The sequence below is a fragment of the Heloderma suspectum genome, chromosome 2, assembly GCF_057233095.1.
Source record: "Heloderma suspectum isolate Gila_16-S chromosome 2, 16-S_ref, whole genome shotgun sequence".
NCBI classification, from domain to species: Eukaryota; Metazoa; Chordata; class Lepidosauria; order Squamata; family Helodermatidae; genus Heloderma; species Heloderma suspectum.
Window position 1 is genome coordinate 359019508 of NC_139459.1, and position 24092 is coordinate 359043599.

Consider the following 24092-nt stretch of genomic DNA (forward strand, 5'->3'; position numbering starts at 1 on the left):
GCAAGCTGATCCTACAATCCCACTGTACCGGGCGAGAACTGTCTCCAGTCAAGGGTGAGGGCTCTTTGCACCATTCCATGTTGTGGCCTTGCACCAGTGCAGGAAACCCACTCCGCAGTGTTGCACTGGTGGTGCAACGTACCTAGCCTTGCGCAAGCTGAAGCCTGGGGCTTATGCACTCACTTACTCACTACAGGAGTGGGCACACTTCAGGCTTGTGGGATCTACATGCTTGCTTGTTTTTACTAGAACTCCGAGGTCCAACCAAAGCCAGATGCAAAACAGGGGTGTGGGGACAGGGGTGTTGAGCCTCCGCCCCGACTGGGGTCTCAATCCAGCCCTCGGGGGTTCTCCAGATGAACGCGCCCCTTTCCCCCGACTGCCCATCGTTTGGGATTCCCAGCTTTTGTGCAGTATTTCCCCATTCTAAAAGGTTGAAATGCCTCTCCTAAGGCTTAGTGGCTGGCAGTAAGAGCTTTAAGGCGCAATCCAATGCACGTTTAGACAGAAAAATGTCCTACTGTTCCCAGCATTCCCCAGCCTGCATGCTGGGAGTTGTAGGATTTTTTTTCTGTCTAAACAGGCATAGGGTTGCGTCCTTGAGCTAAAACACGCTGGTATTTTTTGGCCCCGCCCGTTTTGCCTTTAGCTCCGCCCACCACTGGAACGCAGCTCCCGAGAGCTTCTTCAAAACTGAATTTGGTCCTTGGGCTGAAGAGGTTTGACACCGCTGGCTCAGAATTAAGCAAAAGCAAGCCTCTGAGCACATGCTCAACCCAGGAAATTGACTTAAGGACTGAACAACAACTGAGCTCACAGTCCTTTTACACAAAAACCTACTCCTGCTCCCCTTCAAGCTTTGTTTGTTTTTAGCCGTCTTAGGACCTCCAAAAAAAGCCTTTTCATTGTTGTTAAAACAATGCTGTTGTTAAATAGTGAGGAGTTAGAAAACTCTGGCGAATCTACTGCAGCTTATCCAGAGCGCTTCTGATAGATTCCAGGCCCTTCCAGACGAGGCTTTTATGTTGCCATCACCCTGCCTCATTCACGGAATTTTGCGCGGGGTCCAGACATCATCATCTTCTGGTGGCCACCCTCTGGGGTTTTACCATCGCTGCTTTCATCTTTTTCCGTACTGCAGAAAATCCATTAAAGGTATTATCCCCTGTTTAGAAAAAAAAACCTACAACTCCCAGCATTCTGGCTGGGGAATGCTGGGTGTTGTAGGCTTTTTTTGTGGTCCAAATAGGATCCAAATAGGATTGCGCCCTAAAGAAAAAAAACAAAACAGAAAAGCTGCACAATGCCTTCTATCAATGATAGGCTCCCCCCCCCCATCTAGAGCAGGGGCAGGCAACCTGGCACCTTCCAGATGTTTTGGACTATAACTCCCACATAATTCCTGACCATTGACCACGATGGCTGGGGCTGCTGGGAGTTGTAGTCCAAAGCATCCGAGTGCGCCAGGGCTCCTACCCCAGGAAGCACCCCAGGATTCCTGGAGTTCCATTTGTTTGGGAACGTCGTAATGGGTGAAGCAGACCAAATTCTAATGCTGTGGTGGGGAACCACTGTTGGTAGGCCAGATTTGGCCTGCGGTGCAACCCATCCCACCCACGCTCTCTCCTCCTCCTCCTGCCCCTTCCTCTTTGGCACTGGACCTCTTTTGCTGTTGCCCCATGCCCGGCCAGCAGCTTCCGATGCTTCCACCCCTTGCCTTTCCGGACAGAAGGGTGAAGGGCAGGGATAGTGTGCTCTGTCAGGGGCTGTTGCCTAGGTTGGCCAAAAAAGAGGGAACAAAACAGAGGAAAGATTTGCAAAATATTTGAATATGCTAGTATGTACCAATAGGTAGATAATGACTGTAATTTAAATAGAAGTACCATGCATCGCACCATAATGGGGAAGACTGCGACCAAGTGACCTGCATGCAATGCTGGCGCTAGGTTTCTGAGGGCCCTTGGGCAAGACACCCCTGATGGGCCCCCTCCCTCAGTTAGCCTGCCTTTTCACCAACATTGTCACTAGCTGCTCTTGCCCCTCATCCTCTTTCTCACCATTGCCATGGAGAAAAGGAGGGGCAACTCCAGGGGGACCCTGTCAGTGGGCCCCTGCTGGGGTGTGGGCCCTCAGCAGGTGCCCAACCATGCCTACCCTTGGCACTGGCCCTGCCTGCTTGCCTCCTCAGTCTGCTGTCCAGAAGCTAACTGTGGATGAGCCACTTCAAGGCTTCTGGTCCGGTTGTTGTTTATTTGTTCAGTCGCTTCCGACTCTTCATGACTTCAAGGACCAGCCCACGCCAGAGCTTCCTGTCGGCCGTCGCCACCCCCAGCTCCAGAATATCATCCATCCATCTTGCCCTTGGTCGGCCCCTCTTCCTTTTGCCTTCCACTTTCCGTAGCATCAGCATCTTCTCCAGGGTCTCCTGTCTTCTCATGATGTGGCCAAAGTACTTCAGTTTTGCCTTTAATATCATTCCTAGATAGGATAGTAAGAAGCAGAGACATCACCTTGCCGACAAAGATTCATATACTCAAAGCCATGGTTTTCCCAGTAGTAACGTATGGCTGTGAGAGCTGGACTATAAGGAATGCTGAGCGCTGAAGAATTGATGCCTTCCAACTGTGGTGCTGGAGAAGACTCTTACGAGTCCCCTGGACTGCAAGGAGGTCAAATCAGTCAGTCCTAAGGGAAATCAACCCTGACAGCTCATTGGAAGGACAGATACTGAAGCTGAAGCTCAAATATTTTGGCCACCTAATGCGAAGAGAAAACTCCCTGGAAAAGACCCTGATGCTGGGAAAGATTGAAGGCAAAAGGAGAAGGGGACGGCAGAGGATGAGATGGCTAGATAGCATCACCGATGCAATGAATATGAACTTGAGCACACTCCGGAAAAGAGGGGAGGACAGGAAGGCCTGGCGTGCTATGGTCCATGGGGTCACGAAGAGTCGGACACGACGTAACGACTGAACAACAACAACAAACAAAATCATTCCCTCAAGTGAGTAGTCTGGCTTTATTTCCTGGAGTATGGACTGGTTTGATCTTCTTGCAGTCCAAGGCACTCTCAGAATTTTCCTCCAACACCACAGTTCAAATGCATCTACGTATCTTCCTTCACTCAGCCTTCCTTATGGCCCAGCTCTCTCAGCCATAGGTTACTACAGGGAATACCATTGCTTTAACTATGCGGACCTTTGTTGTCAGTGTGATGTCTCTGCTCTTAACTATTTTATCAAGATTTGTCATTGCTCTCCTCCCAAGAAATAAACGTCTTCTGATTTCCTGGCTGCAGTCAGCGTCTGCAGTAATCTTTGTGCCTAGAAATACAAGTCTGTCACTGCCTCCACATTTTCTCCCTCTATTTACCAGTTATCAATCAAGCTGGTTGCCATAATCTTGGGGTTTTTTAGGTTTAACTGCAACCCAGCTTTTGCACTTTCTTCTTTCACCTTCATCATGAGGTTCCTCAGCTCCTCCTCGCTTTCAGCCATCAAAGTGGTATCATCTGCATATCTGAGATTGTTAATGTTTCTTCCAGCGATTTTAACTCCAGCCTTGGCTTCATCAAGTCCAGCACGTCGCATGATGTGTTCTGCATACAGGTTGAATAGGTAGGGTGAGAGTATACAACCCTGCCGTACTCCTTTCCCAATCTTGAACCAGTCCATTGTTCCGTGGTCTGTTCTTACCGTTGCTAGTTAGTTGTTATACAGATTCCTCAGGAGGCAGACAAGATGACTTGGTATCCCCATACCACCAAGAACTTGCCACAATTTGTTATGATCCACACAGTCAAAGGCTTTAGAATAGTCAATAAAACAGAAATAGACGTTTTTCTGAAACTCCCTGGCTTTCTCCATTATCCAGTGGATATTGGCAATTTGGTCTCTAGTTCCTCTGCCTTTTCTAAACCCAGCTTGTACATCTGGCAATTCTCGTTCCATGAATTGCTGGAGTCTACCTGGCAAGATCTTGAGCATTACTTTACTGGCATGCGAAATAAGTGCCACTGTTCGATAGTTTGAACATTCTTTGGTGCTTCCCTTTTTTGGTATAGGGATATAAGTTGATTTTTTCCAATCTGGTGGCCATTGTGTTTTCCAAATTGGCTGGCATATGGCATGCATCACCTTGACAGCATCATCTTGCAATATTTTAAACAGTTCAGCTGGGATACCGTCGTCTCCTGCTGCCTTGTTATTAGCAGTGGTTCTTAAGGCCCATTCAACCTCACTCTTCAGGATGTCTGGCTCTAACTCACTGACCACACCGTCAAATCTATCCCCGATATTATTATCCTTCCTATACAGATCTTCCGTATAGTCTTGCCACCTTTTCTTGATCTCTTCTGCTTCTGTTAGGTCCTTGCCAACTTTGTTTTTGATCATACCCATTTTTGCCTGGAATTTACCTCCGATGTTTCTATTTTCTGGAAGAGGTCTCTTGTCCTTCCTATTCTGTTATCTTCTTCGACTTCCGCGCATTGCTTGTTTAAAAATAATTCCTTATCTCTTCTGGCTAACCTCTGAAATTTTGCATTTAATTGGGCATATCTCCCCCTATCAATGTTGCCTTTTGCTTTCCTTCTTTCTTGGGCTGCTTCCAGTGTCTCAGCAGACAGCCATCTTGCCTTCTTGGTTTTCTTTTTCTTTGGGACGTTTTTTGTTGCCACCTCCTGAACAATGTCGCGAACTTCTGTCTATAGTTCTTCCGGGACCCTATCTACTAAATCTAGTCCCTTAAATCTATTCTTCACCTCCACTGCATATTCATTAGAAATATTAGTGAGCTCATATCTAACTGATCTATGGGTCTTCCCTATTCTCTTTAGTCCGATTCTAAATTGTGCAATAAGAAGTTCATTATCTGAACTACAGTCAGCTCCAGGTCTTGTTTTTACTGACTGTATAGATGTCCACCACCTTTGGCTACAAAGGATGTAGTCAATCTGATTTCGGTGTCGACCATCTGGTGAAGTCCATGTATAAAGTCATCTTTTAGGTTGTTGGAAGAGAGTGTTTGTTATGCACAGTGAGTTGTCTTGACAAAATTCTATCAGCCTATGTCCCGCTTCATTTTGTTCTCCCAGACCATGCTTGCCTGTAATTCCAGGTGTCGTTTGACTACCTACCTTATCATTCCAGTCTCCTGTAATGAAAATAACATCTCTTTTTGGTGTATTATCCAGTAGGTGCTGCAGATCCTCATAGAACTGATCTACTTCTGCTTTTTCAGCATCTGTGGTTGGGGCGTATATTTGGATCACTGTGATGTTAAATGGCTTACCCTGAATTCGAATTGAGATCATTCTGTCATTTTTTGGATTGTATCCAAGCACTGCTTTAGCCACTTTATTATTAATTACGAAGGCTACTCCATTTCTTCTGTGGTCCTCTTGTCCACAGTAGTAGATGTGGTGGTCATCTGATGTGAAGTGGCCCATTCCAGTCCATTTCAGTTCACTGACACCCAAAATGTCTATATTTAATTTTGACATCTCCCCAATAACCATATCCAATTTGCCCTGGCTCATAGATCTTACATTCCAGGTTCCATCGGATTCGTCGTTCACCACCAGCACCGTCGGCCGCTAGCCGTCCTTTCAGCTTCGAGCTAGCAGCGTCATCCCATCTGGGGCTAATCAAATTATCCTCTGTTCCACCCCAGCAGCATTTTGACTATCTTCCGACCTGGGAGTCCCATCTTCCGATGGTATACCGACATATCTCTGGTTGTACTGATCCATTTAGTTTTCATGGCAAGAATACTGGGGTGGGTTGCCATTACCTTCCCTATTTAGTCGTATTTAGGGGATACTGGGATCTTATTTAGTCTGACCTCTCCGCCATGACCTTCCCGTCTTGAGTGTCCCTTCACGGTTTAGCTCATGGCGTCACTGAGGTGCTCCAGCTCCAGCACCGCGTTCTCTGTAACGTAGGACACCAAGCCTCAAAACATCCCAAGCACCTGGGAGGGGTGGCTCCCAAGGCATCTATGCCTTGCCTTTCCTGAGGCAGGACAAGGGAACTGTGTTCTGTCAAGATCCTCCCCCTGAAGACAAAAGTAGCTTGCCCTGAAATTTAGTAAATCTGCTGTAGGCCACCTGAACAAAAGAAGAATCTGGTCAATAAAAAACAAAACAGATCAGAAAGATCTGTAAAAGGAAGCAGTAGCCGAGCAAAGGAACTCCTGTAAACTGGGGCGATGAAGACTTCTGTTAGTTACTCAGGCTTATTGGAGTAAACACGCACCGGCCATTGTCCAGAGGCCCATGAGTACCTGGGGGCTTTGTTGTTGGCTAAAATCTCAGTCCTAGGCACCGTTAGCCAGCTTGGCTGGTTGGGGCATGCTGGGAGTTGTAGGCCTTTCTTCTGTCTAAACATGCGTAGGGTTGCACCCTGAGGCTGACAGAGCTCTGCAGCTGTTTTTAGATATCTGGCAGTGGGAAAAACCTACTTGCACAGATGTGCCTACCTCACTGGATTACAAGCATTGCATTCGGGAGGAATTCTGCCTGAGGAAGAACACTTGGTGTGTGAGTGAGTGAGTGACAGAAAACTAGAAATGTTAAGTTCAAGGTCGTTCAGGTTTTCAGTTTTCCATCTCTAGGCTCATTCAGTCCTGGTTCCTTGGGAACCTTTATTTTTCTGCCTAGGAATTCGTATATTTTTGTGTGTGTGTTTTTCGAAATGTATGCATTTATTTGTCCAGGGTTTTCAAAATGTGTGCAGTTTTGGTGTGCATTTTTCAAATGTTTGCTCTTTTGTACACATGCACCCATCAACTAAAGTATGTCTGTGTGCATTTTAGAAATATATACACGTTTCCATGCACATTTTCCAAATGTGTGCATGATGTTGAACACATCACTTGAAAACGTACAGATTTCTGATTGCACATTGCGTTCCATTCCATATTCAGCTCTGTGGGGTGCGAATTGGGTAATCTTGCATTAGAATGCGAACCCAGTTAATTTCTCACCCATCCATTGTGTGAATGGATGATGGGGCGGGAGGGGGGGACAAAGTGAAAGTCAGTGTGGGGTGGTGATGATCTTGAGAGAGGGAAAATATGTGGGCATGTGGACCTCAACAGAAAGAGGGTTCCTCAGCCTGTTCTAATGCATTTGGGGGAGCGCCTGCTTAATTTTATTTATTATACCATTGATATACATGAAACATGAAAGTTTCAACGTATCAGTGTGTACCCCAATTTCCCTTCCTTGCATGATTATGTGTTATTTATTGTACGTTGTTTGAAAGTTTCTGTGTGAAGTGTGGGGTAAAAAAAGTTCTGATTGTATAACTATGTGGTACTTTACAGGGGAAAATGAATAGGGGTGGGGGAGAGACAGATTCCTTCCCCTGAGAGATGAAATAAAAATGTTGACAGTTGGGTGACTGCAGGGAAGGGAGAGGCAATGGTCATAAGGAATAAATATGAGGAAACAGAGTGTATCTTCGAGGTTCCTTTTGCCAATCTTGCTGGGATGTGGTAACTGCTGTATTGGTTACCAGTCCCCACACAAGAGATTGGGCACTTTGGCATCCGATCAGTTTGAGATGGAATTAATGCTTCTTGAATTCCACAGCTAATTGATTGTTTGCTGTTTGGCGAGAGCCTGATACACCTTTGCTCATTTCATTGTGGAGTGACAATCTCCTGGTGATGTCATTCTGGGCAAGAAGCTTGCCTGTGCTCCATTATGACGTTTCACATTCCACAGCCGTGACCGCTACAGTTTTCTAGCGCCTGACAAACACTTTCTGGCTCCCCCCCCCCCGCCCCTTTGGTTATTTCCTGGTTGATTTTTTACAGCCAGAAAGTCCTTGCTTATCTCTTATCTCTGGTAATTGGACCTAACAGCGTCAATCTCAGGGTTGTCATTGAACTTGGAGAATTGACTCGCAAACAAAACACACAGAGACACAGTCAGAGACCAGGACACACAGTTCTGCACCAAGCCTGGCCAATCCACTCTGAATCTGTCATATGAGAGCTGGAATGCTTGGGTTTTGTTCCCCATTCTGAAACATGTGTGCCCTTCAGTTCAGGTGCTGCCTTCTCCCTTAAAAAACAAAACACTGAGAGCCTGTTAATCCAATGCTGTCTAAAAAGAACCAGTGCATAGAACTCAAGCTTACCAGGCAGTGCTCCAGTTACAAGGGGGCAGAGGGAGGCGGGAGCCCCTTACCTTTTGTGACGGTCCTCTTAGTACAAAATGTCCCCCTGTAGTTTGGATGCTGCTGCCTGGTAATCTTGCCTTCATAGCCGTTAGGAGGCTACAGGGTGTGCGCTTTAGCTAAAACTGGGAAGTGTCGAGCACAGGGGCTAGAGGATTTCATCTGAGCATGTTGCCAAGATTTCAGACCTTTGGGAAATGCTTTCCTTTAATGACCAGATGTAGTGAAGCTGGTTGTGATTACTCAGTGGGCAAAGAGAGAGTTACTCTGTGCATGCTCCAAGGCACTCTCTCTGCTTGACTTTACTTGCACGTCTAAGCTCTGGCATTGCAAACAGATTGTGGAATAACATCCAGGTGGTTCCTTGCTCACAATGTAAGGCCTACTCACAACCCCCAAATTTCTTCCTCCAATGTACTGCATTTCTCCTCTGAGAATCCAGGGGCCCCTTTTCTGAGTTTGACTAGCCCGGCCCAGGGCCCACATCTGAAGACTATGGTGGCCAGGTGTCCTCCCTTACAGTCCTATGTTTGAAGAGCTGTCAGAGGACAGGCCTCTGTTGAACGCATCCTCTTTTCGAACTCCAGATTTGCCGGGTTATGTGCTGCGCATGAGTCGCTTTCACTTTGCATAATCAATCTCTGACCGGCCTGATCATAGGTTGCTGCGTGATGTGCGAATCTGAATGTTATTGGTTATTTTTGGGCTAAACAACCCAGAGTTAACCTAAGAACTAATCGTAGGTTAAGTGTGGGTTGTTTAACCCACGAATAACTCATAGTGTCTAGGTTCACATCTCACACCGCAACCTACAATCAGGCCAATCGGAGGCTGATCATACAAAGCAGAAGCGGTTCGTGTGTGTCGCACAACCCAACAAATCGTAGGTTAATTAACTCATGAATTGCCACTATTATGTGTGACCTGAGTCATATAGAGCCATAAGGGGGAACAGCAGGGGCCTTTTTAAAATAATTATTTTTATTTGCAATTATAAGCAAAATGAAAAACAGAAATGGGGTGGGGGGAACAAAAACAGAAAAGAAAAGAAAGAACATGACTAAAAACATAACCATCCACAATAACCATCCACAACACCATTAATAAAAAAGAAAAGAAGATTCAACACTTCTACTTCAAATATATATATTTATTACATTTATATCCACCTTTTTGCCACCTTAAGGAACCCAAGCTGGTGTACATAATGCTCCTCTCCATTTCATCCTCACAACAACAACCTTGTGAGGTTGGGGCTGAGAGTCTGTGATTGGCCCAAAGTCACCCAGTGTGCTTCCATGGCTGAGTGGGGACTAAAACCCGGATCTCCCAACTCCCAGTCCAACACTCTAGACACTTCACCATACTACACCACACATTAATATAAAGCAGTCCATATATATAAACAAGCATCCAGTCAAAACGGATGACTGTCGGGTATACAGCCAAATGCAGCAATAGCAGTAAGATCTTCAGATCATTAAATAATAGGTGGTGGGTGTTTATCCTTCCAAGCTTGAAGTGTGAGCTTTTCTAGACAAAGCTGTTAACCTGCCATATCTACTTCCAAGTCGTTGCAGAATTAAGATTTCATCTCTACACGGAATTTTTCCTTTCCTGCCATTCTGGTACATAACCTCTAGGTGGTGCTGTGGTATAGCAGAATAATGCAACAATTACGCTAGTGGAGACTTGTGCTTTGTTTTGGGATGGAAAAAAAAAATACTGCATTTTCCCCATCCCCCAAAAGTGGCCTTAAAAAACAGAAGTGAAACTAGAGGGTCATGATGTCTCACACAATAAAAGGCTCATGTAGAAAAGACCAGAATCTCTTTGCCAGCTGTATGGGCTCTCAGTGTCCACTGTTGCTGGTCATCTGTTAATCCCCACATCACAGGGACATAATTTAAAAGCGCATGAACATCCACAATTAACACAGATTTTTCAAGGAGAAAATTTATATGGGCAATGACTTCCAACCAGAAAGAAGCCACCCCCAGTGGTGGCTGGTGGCTCTGATGTCAGTGGGGTGGTGAATCCGCTCTGGGTTTCAGTCAGAACTCTAAAGGAGCTATCCAAGGCCTCTTTTTACCAGAACTTCATTCTACTTGCGCTAATTCATAGTATTACTAATGCGTCTAAGTAATGCACATTAGCGCTACTGTGTATTTGTGCAAATACGGTAAACTGTATTAGTTAATGCAAATTATTATGAATGCTCATTAAGGGTGCAATCCTATGGAGATAGATGTCAACCTCCAAACTTAGAGGCTGACCCGTATCCTATGCAGGGCGGACAGAGCATGGAGGGGATCCTCTCCTCCATGCTCCAGTCACCCTGCATTTGTGGCTAGATGTGTGTTTCCGGGGAGGGAAAGGACCCAGAGACCCGACAGGAAGCCGTCTAAAGCAGCTTCTGTGGTCTCCTCGCCCCCCCGCCCCTGGGACCGCCCCCTTTTCGCCTTCTCCGCACTCCATTTATGAGCACTGAGACAGCGGCTGTGCAGAAAGAACCACACCAGCTATGAGAAGGAGCAGGTGGGGAGTGTGGTTTCTCGAAACCGAGGTCAGATGACCTCAGTTCCTAGAAACTGAAAAATCCTATGGCCATCTAGACAGTGTCTAGGGGCCACAGGATTGCTCTCTAGCTAATGTGGATTGGTGCATTGTGCATTGTGCAAGTACGCAGTAGCACTGATGCAAATTAGTTCAAATCCATCATGCACACAAAACTGAAAAAGTCTGCAGGTAAATTTGTGTGGCTTGGAAAAAGCTGGTCCACTGCAGAATCTGCCAGTTGGATTCACAGAAATCCAAACGTAATTGAATTTGTCGTGGATTTGCCCGACATCCCTAGACCAGCCTACTGAAGAACTCCATGCTCTTGTCAATCAGCCATGTTCTGTGTTTACTCCCTCTCTTTTTCTCTCACCAGGGGAGAAATGTAAATATGACCCCTCTTTCCGTGGTCCTATCCAGAAAAGGTAAGAACCCCTCGTGGCATGAACAGATATGCTGACTAGAATTTGTTGGATTCGTGGGATGCTGGTGGGGTTGAAGAGGAGGCAGGAAGCCAGGTTAGCTTGGAGGGCAGTGGGTAGGCCTGGAGCAGTGGTGTACCAGAAAGAAATACTGGGGAGCCAAATGCATTTTTGGGGGTGGGGATGGAAGCTTTGTCCCATGCATTCGGTTTCTGAAAGACAACTAGAGGGAGATTTCGCATGAATGGCCCCACCCTAAACCTACTTTCTCTCAAGAAAGGGTGCAATTGTATGCATGTTAAACAGAAGAAAAGTCCTACAATTCCCAGCATTCCCCAGCCAGCTATTCTGGCTGGGGAATGTTGGGAATTGTAGCACTTTTTTTCTGTCTAAACATGCATAGGATTGTGCCCCAAGTCTATTTGATTTCGATGGAGTTAGCTTTTACTTGAACATGCATAGGACTGCAGTTTTATTTTAATTTCCACTTAATGATTTAGTCATAATTTCCATAGGGTCCAGCATTAGGGTCGAGTCTTGTTCCCCTCACAGCTCCTGCCTGTGGAAGTGCCTGGAACTCAAATTTGCCTGGCAGCTGTGCCCCCAGCTTCAGATTTGTGCAGGTCAGCTAAGGTTACTCAGTGGCAAATAAAATGCATGCTTAGAGGCATTTTGTTTATTTTTTATGACTTCTTCCAATGCTGAGCCTTGAATTAAATTTAAGTGCTCTAGTCAGGGGTTAGAGGTTTGGAGTTAGAGCAGTCTATTTTATGTATGTATGTATTTATGATTAAAAGTTGTTGCTTTTTTAACCCACCCTTCATCCTAGGAGAGCAGGGTGGTATACAAGAGGCATTCTGTTTTTAGATCATTTGATGTACACTGCCCTTTGGGGGGCACAAAATATGCCACAATATAATATAATAAAATAATAAAACATCACAATAGAAACAAATCAAAAGCAGGAAAACTACAGGGCAAACAAACCAGCACAATACTTTAAAATGCCTGGGCAAATCAAGGAGCAATCCTATGCATGTTTAGACAGAAAAAGAGTCCTAAATCTCCCAGCTTTCCCCAGACAGAATGCTGGGAGTTTTAGACCTTTTCTCCGTCTAAACATGCATAGGATTGTGCCATAAGTCAGTTTTAACCTGACACTGAAATGATCAGCACTAATCAGACTTCAGTGGGGAGGGCATTCCAGTGATGGGGTGCCACCACAAAAAAAGCCCCTCTACATTGTTCCTACACAATGAGCTTCCCCTGGCAAGGGAACTTAGAAAAGAGCCTCCTCTGAAGATCTTAAGACACAGGCAGGTTGAGATAGGGCAGGGATGGGGAACATGTGGTCCTCCAGATGTTTTTGGGTTGTGACTCTTGTCAGCCCTCACCAGAGGCTCATCTGGCTAGGGCTGATGGAAGTTGCAGCCCAGCAACATCTGGAAGGCCACTGGTTCCCCACCAGTCTTATCAGGAGAGACTGACTATATATCTGCGTGACGACATATGTTTGTGTTTGGCGCCGTGTTCCTTTTTCCAGGAGCTGCACTGATATCATTTGCTGCGTTCTCTTCATGGTCTTCATTGCTGGCTACATTGTGGTGGGGATTCTGGGTAAGTAGCACAGAAAGCTTCATAACTTGGAGAGGAGGGTGAGGAAGTATGGGAGTATGGCTTTGGCAGGCAGAGAGCATTTAACTGGAAATCAGAACCAAACAAAAACACGATGCTTCCACTGCTGGGAAGCAAGATTTTGCCAGCCCCGTATGACGAATGAATTTGTGCACATAGTTTTATGTTCGTGCTTAGTTCTGGGGGCAAACTCAGTTCAGCCTTGGCAGGTGTGGGAAAGTTAGAAACACTGGCCTTTGTACTGAGCTGGGGAACTGGTGCCGGGCAGTGGATTTGCTGCTTGGAGCTGTTTGTCTCCACCTAGGGTGGCCATGCATCCTCCTTTACAGTGTTCCCTTTGAAGGTGCCCTCTATTTGAAGGGCTGTCCAGTCCAAAGGCTGTTCCAAGATAAAGAACCATAAAGAACCTTAAGGAGGGAGGGAGCACAGGGGCCTTGAAGTTGCCCTTCAACAGTTGCCACCTGGACAAAGGTGAATGAGCAGGCACACAGCTTGCCCAGTCACTCCCCACTATGGTCAGATGTCTTGTATTTCATCATCGTCACTTTTAATTTGTATGCACACCATCTACTCAAAGTGGCTCACAGCACAAGAACAGAAATAACAAAAACAAGAATGTATATCACTACATGGATTGCAATAATACATAACTACAATAACAGGCCAAATAATACATTTTTCCTCTAGGTGCCTCCTCCAAGGGAAGTATGGAGGATGGTAACAAGGGACAGGGCCTTCCTAGTGGTGGCTTCCCGATTTTGGAACACCCTCCTCAGTGAGGTTCACCTGGCACCAGCATTGTCATCTTTTTGGCACCATGTTAAGGTTTTCCTCTACTCCCAGGTGTTTGACAACAAGCATATGTTTTAAGTGGTCAATAAACCATCATCCTGGATTCAAGTGTAATATTGACCTACTCACTTATGGTTTGTTTACCTGCTTGTGCAGATGGGAGGGGTGAAACAAGAGCAAGTAGGCTGTGGGTATGAGCACGCGGCTCATGCACATTGTGGTTTAAGAAGGCAGGATTCCTGGCCTAAAGTGACATGCGAATGCGGCCAGAGACTGGCCCATGGACACCCCGCGGGGAGCATGGCTGAGTGGGGATTTGAACCTGGTCTCCTCAAACCTAACCTGACACTGTAACGTACTCTTCCCCAACCTGGTGCCCTCCAGATGTGTTGCATTGCAACTCCCACTATTCCTAGCCAGCAGAGGCATTGCTGGCTGGGAATGATGGGGGTTGCAGTCCACACCGAGAGCCAGTGTGGTAAAGTGGTGAGAGTGCTGGATTGGGATTCGGGAGATCCGGGTTCTAGTCTCCACTTGGATATGAAGCTCCCTGGGTGACTCTGGGCTGGTCATGGAATCTCAGCCTAACCTACCTCACAAGGTTGTTGTTGGAGAGGCAGAGGACCATGTGAGCCGCCTTGGGTTCCTTGCAAGAGGGGAACAGGTGGATATAAATGTAACAGCAACCAACAACAACCATGCATCTGGAGGGCTCCAGGTTGGGGAAAGATGCTCTAACCGCATGATACGACACTGGCTTTCATATGTAAAGTGTTAACAGCACATTCACTTTCCTTTCTCTCTCTCTCTCTCTCATATGCAAGCCTGGCTGTACGGTGATCCTCGGCAAGTTATTTATCCCAGGAATTCAACTGGATCCTATTGTGGAATTGGTGTCAACCGGTGGGTTCGGAGATGCCTGAGAAGAAAGGGGAACCAATGGAAGTGGGGAGTGTTGTCACAGGGGCGGTGTTTAATCAGCACACAAAGGCTGGAATCCATGCCAGGAAAACATGACTTGGGGGCTAGGCTGACACGCTTGAATCTCATTTTCTCCCTCCTGGTTTTTCTCATTGTCCTTCTTGCTTTTACTTCAAAAAAAGTTTATTAAGCTTATCTTCATCCAGTTTATAGTTGAAATATCATAATGCTACAGATTTCATCAACCTGGTGCCCTCCAGATGTGTTCAAATGCATGCCCAGTGCTGCATGGGGATGATAGGAGTTGCAGTCCAAAATGACTGGAGGGCACCAGGTTGGGGAAGGCTGAACAGAAGAAGACAAGATATAGACAAAATTCTACCTAAAAGAGGTCCCTTGTGTGTCTTAAGATCTGCAGGGGAGGCTCTTCTCAAAGAACCTTCGATCCGTTACGTGATGAGGGGTAAAGCCTTCTCTGTTGTGGCTCCCTGTTTGCATATCTATATTGTTGCTACCTCTGCCACTGAGACTCCCCATTTCATTTTACTTGTTTGTTCTGTTCCTATCTGGGCTTCCTAACATGACCGGGTGAAAGGAAGGGAAGTCACGATTTTTCACAGGGATTTTGGGGGCAAGCAATTCTCCTGGGATAAGAATCCCTTGACATAAGAATGTAATAATTGCTTTGATATACATATTCACACATGAAGGGAGCAATCCTATCTGGATCGACGGTCGCCTCCGACCCCGGGGGCGACCACCTATCCAGTGCAGGGCGGGAGGAGTGGTGAGGAGCGGATCTCCTCCTCGCCCCCCCCCCCCAGCTTTTGCGGCTAGACCGCCAATTTTGGCGGTCTAGCCATGGGACCTCAGACCCTGGGACGCAGCAGCCAGACGACACTTAGGAAGTGTCATACCGGCATTTCCAACCTCCCCACCCCAGGGAACACCCCGTTTTCGCCACTCTGTGCTGCTCCTATGAGCGCGGAGCATGGGGCTGATCCATGCTGCCTACGAGGCAGGGCGGGAGGGGGTAGGGGTTGGTTCCCGGAACTGACCTGTCCTATGGACGCCTAGCCGCTGGCTAGCAGCCATAGGATTGCGCCCTTACATATTTATAAGCCACCTTTCTGGACCAAGTTTACCCAAGGTGGCGAACATAACAGAAGTATAAAATTAATTAATATTTTAATAAAACTTAACATTCAAAAATGCAAAACAACAGTGAGTTAAAATCTAATAATGCAGTATAAAAACATTTCCAGAGCCATAGCAATAAAACAGCAGTATGACCAATAAAACATATCAGTTAAAAGCCATTCAAAACCTGTGCATTTGCAAAGCCTTTTTAAATACCCCCTGAGGAGGCCAACCACAAATCCCTTGGGAGGGAGCGCCATAAGGTAGGAGCCACTACTGAGAAGGCCCTGTCTTTTGTGCTTGCTAATCTAATGGATCTTAATGGCGGGGCAATGAGTGGGGCTTCTGATGCTAATCTTAAAGCATGGGCAAATATTGGTATCCAATAGCTGTTGATAATCTTTATCAACCAACATTTTGTCTAATCCTTAAAGGATGCATTCCACTCCACTTTTAGCCTGAGGGCTGAAATCAGTTTCAGGGAAACTCTCAAGGGCTGCATTCCAGTGATGGGCAGGGCCGAAGGGGAAAGGGGAGGGGCCAACATACCCAAAATACTAACATATTTTAGCTTAAAGCTCTTACTGGCAGGAAGTAAACCTTAGGAGAGCTGGAAAAAGTGCAGAAAAGAGCAACTAAATGATCAAGGGGCTGAGAGAAGATTGCAACAGCTGGAATTGTTTAGCTTGGAAAAAGGAGGGTAAGGGGAGACATGACAGAGGTGTACAAAATTATGTGTGGTGTGGAGAATGTGGATAGGGAGACATTTTTCTCTGTCTCTTAAAATACTAGAACCCGGGGTCATCCCATGAAGCTGATGGGTGGGAGATTCAGGACAGATAAAAGGAAGGACTTTTCCACACAGTGCAGAGTTAAATTATGGAATTTGCTACCATAGGATGTAGTAATGGACACCAATTTGGGTGGCTTTAAAAGGGAATTAGACAATTTCCTGGAGGAGAAGGCTATCAATGGCTACTAGTCTTGATGGCTATGTGCTACCTCCAGAATCAGTGAGCCTGTGTACACCGGTTGCTGGGGAACGTGGGTGGGTGGGTGCTGTTGTGCTTGTGTCCTGCTTGTGGGTTCCCGGTCGACAGCTGGTTGGCCACTGTGTGAACAGAATGCTGGACTAGATGGACCCTTGGTCTGATCCAGCAGGGCTCTTCTTATATTCTTATTTCAGTCATTTAGAATGGAGGGGAAACAGCAATAAAGCCAGGAAGCCACCAATCGATTGATGGTTGGGGTAAAGGGGTGTGGTTTGCTGGGAAACCCTGGAGGGCCAGATTGGTTCCCCAGATGGCCAGATCTGGCCCTCAGGCAAAAGGTTCTACACCCCTGCTTAAAAAAAAAATCCATTCCATATCTTGTGGCAGTGATTTCCATAAGTTAAACATGCATTGCATGAATAAGTGCTGGATTCATTTTCTGATTTATGTGCCCAATCGTTTTTAAAAAGAACTGCTAGCTCCTGGCAAGAGCAGTGCTCTTCTCATCCCTCTTTGGATTGTTCAGTCGTTCAGTCGTGTCCGACTCTTCGTGACCCCATGGACCATAGCACGCCAGGCCTTCCTGTCCTGCGCTCTCTCCCGGAGCGTGCTCAAGTTCATATTCATTGCATCGGTGATGCTATCTAGCCATCTCATCCTCTGCCGTCCCCTTCTCCTTTTGCCTTCAGTCTTTCCCAGCATCAGGGTCTTTTCCAGGGAGTTTTCTCTTCGCATTAGGTGGCCAAAATATTGGAGCTTCAGCTTCATTATCTGTCCTTCCAATGAGCACTCAGGGTTGATTTCCTTTAGGATGGACTGATTTGACCTCCTTGCAGTCCAGGGGACTCGTAAGAGTCTTCTCCAGCACCACAGTTCGAAAGCATCAATTCTTCGGCGCTCAGCCTTCCTTATAGTCCAGCTCTCACAAAAAGTGGTCAGTGGTTTTTATGACCACTCTTTGGATTAGTGGTCATAAAAACAAGGGGAGGAAGTGTGTGACCTCTGGTGCATAGCAGTAGAGGATGGAATTCATGGTTCCCACAGGGGGAGTTCAGCAGCCTGTGAATGTACGAGCAAGGGTGTGTGGTGGGAACATCATGGAATTCTTCGACGACCACTCAGGGGCCAACTGAGATGAGATGCTAATTGAATGAGGCCGGCCGTATCATTACACTGGGCAAAGCAGCCACCCCAGGAAGCTGATTTTGGTGTTGTGGAAAGGGCAGCAAAATCTTAGTTACTGAATTTATCATTGTTGTGTTTTTGCTACCAGGGAGGGGGAGAGATGCTTATGGGATTGTCCACTTCAGGTGCCAAAATAACTTAACCAGCCTTGGGAGCTATGCACCTTGACTTGGCTGGGGCGGTGCCATTGGCTGCTTTGCCTCAGGCAGCAAGCAGGATTGGGACCAAGACACATGGGGAAGGAGGGTTACCCCCTTTTCCCCATGCTATAATCCTGGTGAAAATTGCCCCTCCTCTGAAGCTGCTACTGTTAACCCTGGGAGGGAACCTCCTTTGGCCCCTGACATCTGAACTCTTGGATTGATCGTGCACCTGCTTAATACCCTCTCGTCCTTTTTGTTACCTTGAATTATTTAATCTGGTCCCCCCCCTCTTTGTTTGCAGCGACAAACCTTTTCTTCTCTATTTCAACATCATAAAATGTGTCACAACTCTGAACGCGTTGTCAATCGCAATGAATGGATTACAGTGCCCTACCACACAGGTAAGATATAGGTCAGGGGTGGGGAACCCCACCCGGATGTTCTCAACCTGGCCTGCAGAGCCCCTAGGATTCCTTGAGCCCATGGAGTAATCCCTTTTGTTATCTCCAACCAGTGATTGGAGATAACAGCAGGGATTTCCCTGCACTTCCTTTCCCCTCCCAATTGGGGATGGCAACAGGTGTGCTAAGGGGAATCCCTACTGTTATTTCCAATCACAGATTAGAGAGAACAGTGGGGACCCATCTTTGTGTGCTGTCTGTTGTCCCAGTCGAGCCAAGTCCCAAGTTTTGGCCAAGTGGTTTTGTGTGCTGCTCACTACCCTGAAGGAGGCACTCAACTCAGCCAGCCCTTGCAAGAGCCACTCTTCCAGGCACCGGCAGAGTGGGCCTTCACACATTGCCCATCACACTGATTGGGAAGGTGCACAGCGCCCGGAGAAGACAACCAGCTCAGCTGATGCCCAGAGGAGCTGCTCACCGAGTCCATTCCTCCATGCAGAGGGGAGCACAGAACTCTGTGCCTCTCCTCTGCATGCACAAAGGCAAAATGGGCAGGGAGGAGCGCATGACATCAGGGAGGGGCAGGGGCTTTGTGCCATGGCCCCACCCTCTGATGTCATCTGGCCTGGCTCTGGGCCTATTTTAGCCCCCAGACTAAATAGGTTCTTCACCCCTGATCTAGGGAAGCCTGGCGATTGAGTTGGGTGGAGCAGGAGATGGCACGGGGAGCCAGGGCATGTGGGTTCGATGAGCACAAGGGTTTTCCCCTCTTCCTTTTCTCTTGTCAAGTCCTGTGCCTCAAAGAAATTGCATGAGGAGTAGAAATTCCATTTCATTTCTATACTGCCCAATAGCCAAAGCTCTCTGGGCAAATTACAGAGATTAAAACCCTAAAAATACAATATAATATAATGTCAATGTACAAAATATAACTGTTTTAAACAATCAACAGTAAATCCCACTAAAATATGGTGTCAAATGCCTGAGAGCAGAGGAAAGTATTTACCTTGCACATAAAAGATGGCAAGCTTGGTGCCAGGTGGGCCTCACTGGGGAGAGTGTTCCACAATTGGGGGCCGCCACCAAATAGACCCTTTCCCTTGTTGCCATCCTCTGAGCTTCCCCTGGAGAAGGCAGTCAGAGGACGGCCTCAGATGATGAATGTAGTATACAGGTAGGTTCATATCAGAAGAAGCACCCCGTCAGGTATAATTGACTAAGGACATCTCCCCCCCCCCCCGTCACCTTATCTGTGTGGTGGGAAAAGCGTCACTTACTATATTTCTAGGAACATTGGAAGCTGCCTTATATACTGAGTCAGACCGTCGATCCAGCTAACACAGCACCGTCTATCCAGGGGTGGGGAATGTGCAGCCCATCCAGACGATGGGCTGGAAGTCCCATCATCCCTGGCCATTAGCTTTGCTGGCTGGACTGATGGGAGTTGTAGTCTGTCAGCATCTGGAGGGCCACGAGTTTCCCATCCCTTATCTTTGCTGACTGGCAGCGGCTCTCCCAGGGTTTCAGGTGGTCTTTCCCAGCCCTGACCTGGAATGCCAGCCAGGGAATCCGTACACCTTGAACCTTTGGCATACGGCGCATGTACTTTGCCCCTGAGTTGTGGCCCTTGTCTTGTGTGTACCATGCTGCTGCGAAAGGCACAGGAGCAGTGACACGGGAGAAAATGTTGGCCACCCTGCCTGCAAGAGAAGGCAAAACCCTGGGAACGGTGTGTGCATGTAGGGCTCGGGGGCAACTCCTTCCAGACCCCGGATACAGTGATCAGGGATTCTGTCACATCCTAGAAGCGATGAATAACTTTGCAGATTCCACCCAAGTTTATTCCACACGCCTCTTCCTTTTCCTCTCCAGATTTGTGTCTCGTCCTGTTCTGAGAGTTTCTGGGTGGTGCCTCCAAGTGCCTTCATTCCTCCAAATTCCTTACAACACGTGCGCCCTTCCAAAGTATGGAACCAGACACTGTGCCAGCCAAGTATTGACTTGGGTACTACCAATCTGGTAAGTGAGGCGCTGTTCACCCTTTTGCAAGGCCAGCCTGGCTCTTTGCCCAGGGTCACTCCTGGCCCAGGCTATGGTCTGAGGGTACATGGTGCAGCCACTTTGCTGAAGCTAAGCATGTCTGGGTCTGGTCAGTGCATGGAGGGGAGACCACCTGGGATTCCCATGTGGCCACCTTGAGTTCCACAATGGAAGAAAGGTGGGATATAAATGAGATAGATAGATGGATGGATGGATGGATGGATGGATGTCGGCCTCCCATAGCCCCACAAACATATCATACTTCAAGCTTGCTTTGACCCAGGCGGGGATTAATTTGTGCCAGGGTTCAGCTCCAGAACTTGTTTTCCACACCCAGGCTGAATAATGGGATGTATGAACTGGTGCAAAGGTTTCTCTGAGCATGTGCAGAAGGCCATGCCCTCACCACCATGAAGAACCCATAGCATGTCCCTCTCTGCACCTAGGATCACAGAGCCGGGCAGGGCTTCTTAAAAGGCTTCTGGCCATCACCTCTGTTTTTTCAAAATTAAGTACTGAACCAAGGCCCACCAAGGCAATCTTCAGAATCAGTACCAAGGCTCCGCCTCAGGAGTAAACAGATTTCAGTTATGTCAGTAATCCTTTACTTGGGACTATAGCCAGTGGTTTTGTAACTCAGTACGAACCCAGACTTGAGGTAGTTTATTCATTACTCTTTGCATTATAATTGTATAATATATTACAATATTTTTATTTATTTATTTGTACATGTATTTATTATTACATTTATATCCTGCCTTTTTCTCCTCTTGCAAGGAAGCCAAGGTGGCATACCCGGCCCTCCTTCTCTCCATTTATCCTCACAGCAACCCTGTGAGGTACGTTAGGCTGAGATTCAGTGAGGTTAGGCTGAGAGTCAGTTCTCATGATCATAGACGAGAAATAAGCCACGGTGGCTAATTTCCCCTTCCTGCACATGCCGGTCGCATGCTGGGGGGATTAGCGTAATTACCCCCACCAGCACAGCTTGCACACCTGGGCAAGGTGGCTTGTTGCTCTGGGTAACACAAGCCACCCAGAACCCATGGCCTGCTGTAGGGTTCTGGGTGGCTTGTTACTGGCCCAAAGTCACCCAGTGAGCTTCAAGGCCAGGTGAGGCCTAGAACCGGGATCGCCCAAATCCCAGTCCAACACTCTAACCACTACACCACACTGGCTCTCAGGTAACTAGGGCTACAATCTTTGATGAGATGTGGTCTGATCTAAGTGGGACCTTCAACAAAATACTGCAGTGCATCCTCACCTTCTTGCAGGAGTGCTCCTATTCAGGGTGCCAGCCAGCCAGCTGCCATGGCCTCCTCCAGATATTCCATTCCATTTTCCGCCACACCAATTTTCTTTTCCCCCTCCCCACAACTGACGCTCAGCATTCCACGGCTACTGAGCATGCTCCATAGTCATTGGTTTGTTTGTTTTTAATTAGTTTTTGTATTTCTGCAAACCTCAGGATTCTGCTGAGCATGCAGATACCTCCCTCTTGTTTCTCAATGACCCCTGATTGGTTCCAGTCCTGTTGGCACTTATCACCTGCATTTGCTATTAGAGGGAGTGATTATACCATATTGTTGTTGTTGTTGTTGTTGTTCAGTCGTTCAGTCGTGTCCGACTCTTCGTGACCCCATGGACCATAGCACGCCAGGCCTTCCTGTCCTGCGCTCTCTCCCGGAGTGTGCTCAAGTTCATATTCATTGCATCGGTGATGCTATCTAGCCATCTCATCCTCTGCCGTCCCCTTCTCCTTTTGCCTTCAGTCTTTCCCAGCATCAGGGTCTTTTCCAGGGAGTTTTCTCTTCGCATTAGATGGCCAAAATATTGGAGCTTCAGCTTCATTATCTGTCCTTCCAATGAGCACTCAGGGTTGATTTCCTTTAGGATGGACTGATTTGACCTCCTTGCAGTCCAGGGCACTCGTAAGAGTCTTCTCCAGCACCACAGTTCGAAAGCATCAATTCTTCGGCGCTCCAGCTCTCTGGGTCCAGCTCTCACAGCCATACATTACTACTGGGAAAACCATAGCTTTGATTAGACGGACCTTTGTCGGCAAGGTGATGTCTCTGCTTCTTACTATGCTGTCTAGGTTGGCCATAGCTTTCCTCCCAAGGAGCAAGCGTATTTTAATTTCATGGCTACAGTCACCGTCTGCGGTGATCTTGGAGCCCAAGAAAGTAAAATCTGTCACTGCTTCCATTTCTTCCCCTTCTATATGCCAGGAAGTGATGGGGCCAGATGCCATGATCTTAGTTTATTTAATGTTGAGTTTCAAACCAGCTTTTGCACTCTCCTCTTTCACCTTCAAGAAGAGGCTCTTTAGATCCTCTTCACTTTCTGCCATTAGGGTGGTATCGTCTGCATATCGGAGGTTGTTGATAATTCTCCCAGCAATCTTAATTCCGACCTCTGATTCATCCACCCCGGCATTTCTCATGATGTACTCTGCATATAAGTTAAATAAGCAGGGTGACAATATGCAGCCTTGTCGTACTCCTTTCCCAATTTTGAACCAATCGGTTGTTCCATGTCTGGTTCTTACTGTTGCTTCTTGACCCTCGTACAGGTTTCTCAGGAGACAGGTAAGGTGGTCTGGTCTCCCATCACTTTAAGAATTTGCCACAGTTTGTTGTGATCCACACAATCAAAGGCTTTAGCGTAGTCAATGAAGCAGAAATAGACTTTTTCTGGAATTCTCTTGCTTTCTCCATGATCCAGCAAATGTTGGCGATTTGATCTCTAGTTCCTCTGCCTCTTCTAAACCCAGCTTGTACTTCCGGTAGTTCTCAGTTCACATACTGCTGAAGCCTAGCTTGTAGGATTTTGAGCATCACCTTGCTGGCATGTGAAATGAGCGCAATTGTGCGGTAGTTTGAACACTCTTTGGCGTTGCCCTTCTTTGGAATTGGAATGTAAACTGACCTTTTCCAGTCTTGTGGCCACTGTTGAGTGTTCCAGATTTGTTGGCATATTGAATGCAGCACTTTAACAGCATCATCTTTTAGGATTTTAAATAGCTCGGCTGGAATACTGTCATCTCCACTAGCTTTGTTGTTACTAATGCTTCCTAAGGCCCACTTGACTTCGCTCTCTAGGATGTCCGGCTCAAGTTCAGTGACCGCACTATCATGGCTATCAGGGACATTCAGATCTTTCCTGTATAGTTCTTCTGTGTATTCTTGCCACCTCTTCTTAATCTCATCTGCTTCTGTTAGGTCCCTGCCTTCTTTGTCCTTGATCATGCCCGTCTTTGCACAAAACGTTCCCTTGAGATCTCCAATTTTCTTGAAGAGATCTCTAGTCTTTCCCATTCTGCTCTTTTCCTCGATTTCTTTGCATTGTTCATTTAAGAAGGCCTTCTTGTCTCTCCTTGCTATTCTCTGGAACTCTGCATTCAGTTGGGTATATCTTCCCCTTTCTCCCTTGCTTTTCGCTTCCCTTCTTTCGTGAGCTACTTGTAAAGCCTCATCAGACAGCCACTTTGCTTTCTTGCATTTCTTTTTCTTTGGGATGGATTTCGTTGCTGCCTCCTGAACAATGTTACAGACCTCCGTCCATAGTTCCTCAGGCACTCTATCAGGTCTAATCCCTGAAATCTATTCCTCACCTCCACTGTATATTCATCAGGGATATGATTTAGGTCATACCTGAACAGTTTAGTGGT

The 24092-nt window shown here is 46.9% G+C and overlaps 1 protein-coding gene across 3 annotated transcripts in view; it reads left to right on the forward strand.

Moving 5' to 3' along the window:
* The window catches only part of SLC44A4 (solute carrier family 44 member 4), a 65027-nt gene that overhangs the window by 18772 nt on the left and 22163 nt on the right, over positions 1-24092 (forward strand). For 2 of the 3 annotated variants that reach the window (XR_014788644.1, XM_084841079.1), the window contains exons 2-6: positions 11125-11173; positions 12714-12787; positions 14422-14500; positions 18280-18379; positions 20252-20398. Coding sequence is in view for 2 of the 3 variants with exons in the window: in XM_084841079.1 (XP_084697205.1) it covers positions 11125-11173; positions 12714-12787; positions 14422-14500; positions 18280-18379; positions 20252-20398 (449 nt within the window). In the remaining variant the exon portion in view is untranslated. Of the gene's footprint in view, positions 1-11124; positions 11174-11685; positions 11794-12713; positions 12788-14421; positions 14501-18279; positions 18380-20251; positions 20399-24092 lie in introns of all 3 variants that reach the window. The other variant, XM_084841080.1, reaches the window with a different exon arrangement.